Raw genomic sequence first — 7,256 nt, forward strand, 5'->3', positions numbered from 1 at the left:
GATGAGGCGTTCTGCTCTCATAAAGATTTACAGCCTCGGAAACCCTGTACAGGGTCCCTGTGAGTAGGAACCGACTCCACGACACATAACAACGACAACAATTCTTGTAAAAGCAAATAATCCTTTATGTACAAAAGGATTCATAGCATTCTAACATACTCTGTGGTATGGCCTTGATGCAGCCCTTTAGGCCATTTAGGCGACTGCAGAGCCCAATTTCAGGATTGCCTGGCTAAACCCTATACATAGATCCTAACCCAGTCCGGATAGGCGGCAGCGCACGCGCAGACGGGAAGCGGCCTTCTCTCGGCCCCTCCGCCCTCTAGGTGGCGCTGGCGGCCCTGCAGCCGCAGCCGCAGCGCCTCTCGCGGAGCCCGGCCAGGCGGCACCCGCCACCTCGTGGGCCTCGGGTCCGCCTCCGCCTTGCGGAGGGCGTGGGCTTCGGGCTCCCGGAAGCGGCGGCCGCAGCGCGGAGCCGAGCGGGCTTCGGTCCCCGGAGCGGCAATGCAGAGCTACCGGAGGCTGTGACCTGTGCGCGGCGGCCCTGCAGGGGCCGCTGAATGACCGCTAGTTGACGCGAGGCGTGGCGGCGGCCGGAGTGATGCTGCTCAAGCTCCTACAGAGACAGACCTATACCTGCCTGTCCCACAGGTATGGGCTCTACGTCTGCTTCGTGGGCATCGTTGTCACCATCGTGTCAGCCTTCCAATTCGGAGAGGTGAGTAGAGGTGTCGGAGCCCCTGCCGAGTGGCCTTTCCCGGAACCTCAGGACCCTCCGGGCGCCCCCCAGTCCCTGCGGGGGCACCACGACCTCTGGCGCGCTGGTGGTCGCTTCCCCATCCTCCTTGCAGCTCCGGGGAGCAGCCCCAGGGCCCAGCCTTTCCCTGAGGTGCCTAGCTCCCTGTCAGCAGCTGGCGTCAGCTTCTCATCTTCCCGACTCTTTGGGGTGATAGGTGAACCTTCTGCGGATTTCCTTCAGGTCTCCCAAGTCATTTGAATCTCATCTTCGGGCCTTGCCCTCCCCGCGCCCCCGTCCGCCGCGCCCTCTCCCCCTGCTCTTCTCCAGCTCTTCTTCTGTCTGTCTCGGTTCCTCCACAGCCTTCTTAAATTCGTATTCCCTGCTCCTCTCGCAGTCTTTCTCCTCTCACAGTCTTTCTCCTCTCAGTCGACTTTCTAATCTTTTAACCTTTGACAGAGTAACTTCATTTTAATCTCATCCCCACCCCCACCCCACCCCCGGGGATCTGAAAACTTGCTCAAGGGGCAGCTGTTGTTTGCAAGTGAATTTGCAGTGTTGAGAATGTGATCGTCCAGAATTCAAAGGATTCAGCTGTGGAAGGTAGTTATTTTGTATTTTTGCCGTGTTGTTTTGGGCAAGTGCACATCAGGTGTCCGTAGAGGCGCTACTGGTAGGTAGGTGTGCACACATTGACTTGGAAGGATTTCTTGTCACCTCCAAACCCTTGTCTGCTTCCTGGGATCACCTGAGGCTAGGGCCCCCTCACGTGACTGAGGACGGATCTTGGTCTTGGACTTCTGCACTGGATCTCCTGGAGCCTTGGGTCACGGGATAAGGTAGTAATGTAGATTTCAGATCTTACTAGCCCAGCTTTCCAGGTCTGCCCTTAGTTAACGTGTAATAAAGTCCTTGGGCTAGGCTGTCAGTTCTCGAAGGTCCAGGCAACAAGTTAACAAGATGGAAACGCCTAGGTTTAATAGGCTTTCTGCTCCTTTGAATATGCACTTTAAACATGTTCTGGAATGAAACAGGCATAGGTTTAGCAGGCATAGGTTAGCTGGTTATTTCAGTTATTGCTAGTCTACTAAGTTACTATTTATCATAAAAACAATTGTACAGACATTATGACCAGGTCCGATGGAGGGAAGGGCTGTATTTTCAAGATATTGAAAATATTGTATTGTCTCCTTATTTTAATTTTTTAAATTAAATTACAAGTTTTAAATTAAAATATGTATTGTATCCATATTTTAATTTTTTGTTTGTTGTGTTAGGAAGTCACAAAGGTTTTATTTCTTCTTGATGGTAGGTGGTAGTTGTGTGCCACCGAATCGGTTCTCACTCATAGGGTTTCCGAGGCTGTAAATCTTTACAGGAGCCGAAAGGCTTATCTTCCTCCTGCAGAGCAGCCGGTAGATTTGAACTGCTGATCTTGCAGTTAGCAGCCCAACTGGTAATCCAATATACTACCAGGGCACCTGTATTTATTCTTATGGTGCTGCAGGGTAACCACTGGACTGTAAATCCAAAGGTTGGCAGTTCGAACCCATCAGCTACTCCTCGGAAACCCTATACAGGGTTGGAACCAAGTCTATGGCACTTAACAACTTTATACACATATACGCACACACAAAACACAACATTTGCCAGGTCAATATTTTTAGGAATCCTGGTGTGGTGCTGTAGGATAAGCACTGGACTACAAGGTCAGTATGAACTGTAAGGTCAGCAGTTCAAATCCACCAGCCGCTCCTTGGAAACCCTATGCAGGATGTCTAGAGTCTGAACTGACTCGACCACACTTAACAATAACAACTTAGTGATATCAATTACATTAATCATGTGCAATCATCACCCATATTGCCAAATTTCCATCACCATAAACTCCAAATTTTCCATCACCATAAACTGAAACTCACTGCTTCCTAATATAAAATCCAACCCTCCCTAGTTTCCCCCTTCAAAAAAACCCCCCAAACCCACTGCCCTCTAGTCTCACCCAACTCATAACAGCCCTTTGTTGTTGTTAAGTGCCTTCAAGTCAGTTCTGACCCATAGTGACCCTGTACAGGGTTTCCAAGGCTGTAACTCTTTACAGGAGCAGAAAGCCTCATCTTTCTCCCGTAGAGCAGCTGGTAGTTTCGAACTGCTAACCTTAAGATTCGCAGCCCGATTTGTAACCACTACGCTACCAGAGCTCCTTTAGCAATCCTTTGTTGTTGTTGTTGTTGTTAAGTGCCAGGAGAGTAGAATTGTTCCATAGGGCTGGATTTACAGAAGCAGGCTGCCTTATCTTTCCCCAGCTGAGTGGTTGGTGGGTTTGAATCACTGATTCAAACTGAATCAGTGATAACAGCCCAGTGTTTAACCCACCATACCACCAGAGCTTCCCTTTCTAATAACATTTTTTTAAACTGGATAGAATGTTTTTTAAGAAATGCTGCTGTATACATTTGCTTGAAGTCTTTACCCTTGCTGGATTGTCTTTAACTGCAATCCTGGCCTAAACTGGATACAAGGCAGCAGTCTAAGTATTTGTTTAGTGAAAGAATGAGTTATAAGGCATGATTTCCAAGTGTGCACTTAAAGTAGTTACCAGTTCTAGTAGCTAGAAAAAAGAAATGTTTCCTAGGTAAGAGTGAGAAAGTTAATGTGCCCTAACCTGGAAAGTTGTGTTTTGTTCTTCTATGCATAGGGTACTTTATGAATTGGTACAGACTCTATGGCATCTAACAACATAACAACAACAAACTGGAAACTGTGGAATAGGTGCTTAATAGTATACCACCTACTGTTCTATCTTTGTTTCGTTATGTTGCAAATTAATGCATGACTGTGTCCTTGTGCAGTCAAGTATCTTATTGCTATTAGAAGCTTTTTTTTTTTAGCTTGATTAATTTTCAGCTAGGTGTTTATTAACTTAGAGCCCTGGTGTGGTGCTGTGGGTTAATGTGCCAGACTGCAAAGCCATTTGAACTGCAAAGCTGGCAGTTCGAACTCACTAGCTGCTCCTCGGAAACCCTATACAGGGTCGTTATGGGTTGGAATCGACTCGAAGGCACTTAACAACAACAATTATTAACTTCTACTCAGAGTGAAAATGACTTACAGGCATCAGGTGTTAAGAGTTTTTCATTCTTTATTCTGTTTCCTTTCATTCCATGCCTAGTTATTCATATGTAACAAAAAGAAAGATGTGGATTGCAGTTTTGAAATGGCTACAGATCCTAAAGTTTGGGATGGAGAAATGAAATCAGGAGTAAAGACTGGAGAACAGCTGGCTCAATACCTTTAATATATTGCCTGTGGTTGAACGGTACAGTAGGAAAAAAGAGGAGGCGAAAGATTCTGCAGATTTGTATTTAAACGTAGACTCCAGTAACAGTCATCATGGTAACAGCTTAACTAAACTTACAGGGAGTCCTGGTGTGGTGCTGCAGGATAATGCACTGGACTGCAGAGGTGGTTTAAACTGCAAGACTGCTGGTTCAAACCCACCAGCCCCTCCTCAGAAACTCTATACAGGGTCATTATGAGTTGGAACCAACGCGACGGCACTTCTTAACAACAACAGTACTTATATAGCACTTATCATGTGCTAGGTTGTTGTTGTTATTGCTAAGTGTCATCAGTTGGGACTCATAGTGACCTTGTGTAACGTTTCTGAGGCTTTTTAAAATCTTAACAGGAGCAGAAAGCCTCATCATTCATCTGCAGAACAGGTGGTGGACTCGAACCACCAACCTTGTGGTTGCCAGTCCAGTGCCTGTTGTTGTTGCTAAGTGTCGTCCAGTTGGTTCCAACTCATAGTGACCCTAAAACCATGAACAGAACGAAACACCAACAAGACCTGCACCATCCTCAGTTCCTGCCCCACTTGAGCCTAGTGTTGCTGCCACTGTGCCAATGTAGCTCGTTGCCTTGTCCCTTATATATATGAACTCATTTAATCCTCATGGTGCCGGATTCCTGGTGGCACAGTGGTTAAAGCACTCAGCTGCTAACTGAAACCCATCAGCTGCTTGGTGGGAGAAAAGGCTTGGTGATCTGCTCTGGTGAAGATTGGTGTTGTTCTGTTGTGTGCCATCAGGTCTGTTCTGAACCAGCAGTCCTGTATGACAGTGTACAACTGCCCCCAAAGGTTTCCTGGGCTGTAATCTACATGGGAGCGGATCCCCACGTCTTTTCTTCTGAAAAGTCATTGGATGGGCTTGAAAATCAGAGCTCTTTAAGGATCACAGTCTAGGAAACTGTATGAGGCTGATCTACTTCATCATACCATTGATCCATATGACCTGTATAAGGTTTCTGAGAAGCAACTGGTGAGCTTGAACCGCTGACCTTGTGATTCAAACCAACTTTGCAGCCCAGCGCATTAACGCACAGCTCCGCACCAGGATTCCACTTCATCATGTGAGGTCTGTGTAAGTTGGCATTGACTCAACAGCACAGAACTGCTGCTCCAATCACTAGATGAACTGTTTTAAAGAGCAAAGAGGTCACTTTGAGGACTAAGGTGTGCCTAACCCAAGCCATAGTGTTTTCAGTCCCCTCATATTGACACAGTAGCAGCAACAATGGGCTCAAATGTAACAACAGTTGTGAGGATGGTGCAGGCCTAGGCGGTGTTTTGTTCTGTTGTGCACAGGGTCACTATGAGTTGGAACTGACTCGAATGCTCCTAACAACAACAGTAACATATTATATCTGGAATCTGTATTTTAAAATCTACCCTTGAAATAGAATATGTTGTTTGTTGTTAAGTACCATGGAGTTGGTTCCGACTCATAGTGACACTGCACAGGGTTTCCAAGGCTGCAAATTTTTACAGGAGCAGAAATAGAATATACTCCCCTGTTAATATTACCAACTTCTTAATATGTTTATGATAATGGATAAAAGGACTAAGATCACAGTTATAATTTATGTCATTAATGTCTTTCCCCCCTCCCAGTGTAAGAGGTACTGGTTATTTGAGAGTGATCAGGGGAATTGAGTAAAGGAATTATTAAAAACTGTTTATTTTTGTTTCCTCCTTAAGTTTAGTGAAGTACTTTTTGGAGAATGCCTGAGACTTTGTTGATCAAACAAAAGCAAAGTGGTATTCCCTCAGGGGATCCTGATGGTACTTACTGATAGCCACCAAAGTGCATTGCCTCATGGGAACTTAGACTTGTTGACTAAGTTTCCTCAGTTTCCTCTTCTAAAAACAAATGAGGGAACTAGGTTAACTATGCTTTTAAGACCCTGTTTAGTTCTGAAACTTCCCATTTAAAATTTTCACTATCATTTGGTACTGTAGAGTCTTTAACGCTTTTGCTTTTAAAGTAAAAAATTTTAATTTCAGGGCTATCATTACAAGACCACAATCCCTTTTCTAAAACTTGTGGGATGACTACATTACCTTGTAATTTAATAGCAATATTTTTTACAGTGAAATGTGTGAATATTCTCACTCAGTGAGATAAATAGAGTCTATAAATAGCTTTATGTGCGTTTAAGTCAAGTTTTGCCACTGAGTTCAGATCAGGTCAAGTTTTGCTGCTAAGTACAGAAAGACCTTGGATTTTCAGAGCTTTTGGGATCCCAAGATTGCAAATAAAGGATTTTAGCTCTATAGTCTATATGTGGAAGCTTCCAAAAGTTCATGGAAAAATTCCATTATCTTTTAATCTTGGTTTTCCATGAGCTTTATACATAGCTATATCTATGTGTACATGTGGATGAATGAGTGGTATGTACGCATGAATATATTACTTCCTTATGTGCATCAGGAATGGAAAGAGATAGTCATCTAAAAATTAATTTTCTTAAAGAAGTCAGAAGTTCAGATGGACTCTCCCCATGCTGGATAGGAACTTTCTGCTGGCCTGCCTGCTTCCCGTTTGGCCACCTCTCTCCATTCTGGATTAGTGTTGTTCAGTGAGAATTGAAGCTGGATCCGGCTCACGCTGTGTTCAGCCTCAGTGATTAATTCCTTGCATTGGTCTAATTCCAAGAATGATATATAGCTATCTTGTTTGTATTTGATTAATTTCAACAGATATATTAAGTGTGTTCTTTGCCAAAGGTAACAAATTGTTGTTGTTAGGTGCTATCCAATTGGTACCAACTCATAGCAACCCTATGTACAATGCAACGAAATACTTCCTGTTTTTCCATGGCCCTCCATTTTACCAAACATGATATCCTTCTCCTGTGACTGGTCCTTCCTGATAATATGTCCGAAGTATGAAAGATGAAGTCTGGCCATCCTGGCTTCCAAGGAGCACTGTGGCTGTACTTCCTCCAACACAGATCAATTTGTTCTGTTGGCAGTCCATGGTACTTCCAATATTCTCCTCCAACACCATAACTCAAATGCATCAGTTCTTCTATGGTCTTCCTTAGTCATTGTCCAACTTTCACATACTTTTTATTGAAAATACCATGGCTTGAGTCAGGCATACCTTAGTTCTCAAACTAACATCTTTGCTCTTGAACACTTTAAAGAGGTCTTGTGCAGCAGATTTGCCTA

The 7,256-nt window shown here is 44.5% G+C and overlaps 1 protein-coding gene across 1 annotated transcript in view; it reads left to right on the forward strand.

The window, feature by feature from the left end:
- The first annotated feature begins 582 nt into the window (after positions 1 to 582).
- GNPTAB (N-acetylglucosamine-1-phosphate transferase, alpha and beta subunits) overlaps positions 583 to 7,256 on the forward strand; it is a 172,432-nt gene continuing 165,758 nt past the window's right edge. Inside the window, exon 1 of the mRNA XM_006871094.1 lies at positions 583 to 718. Coding sequence (XP_006871156.1) covers positions 602 to 718 — 117 coding nt within the window. The 5' untranslated portion in view covers positions 583 to 601. The remainder of the gene's footprint in view (positions 719 to 7,256) is intronic.

Source organism: Chrysochloris asiatica, unplaced genomic scaffold, assembly GCF_000296735.1.
Source record: "Chrysochloris asiatica unplaced genomic scaffold, ChrAsi1.0 scaffold00160, whole genome shotgun sequence".
Classification (NCBI taxonomy): Eukaryota; Metazoa; Chordata; class Mammalia; order Afrosoricida; family Chrysochloridae; genus Chrysochloris; species Chrysochloris asiatica.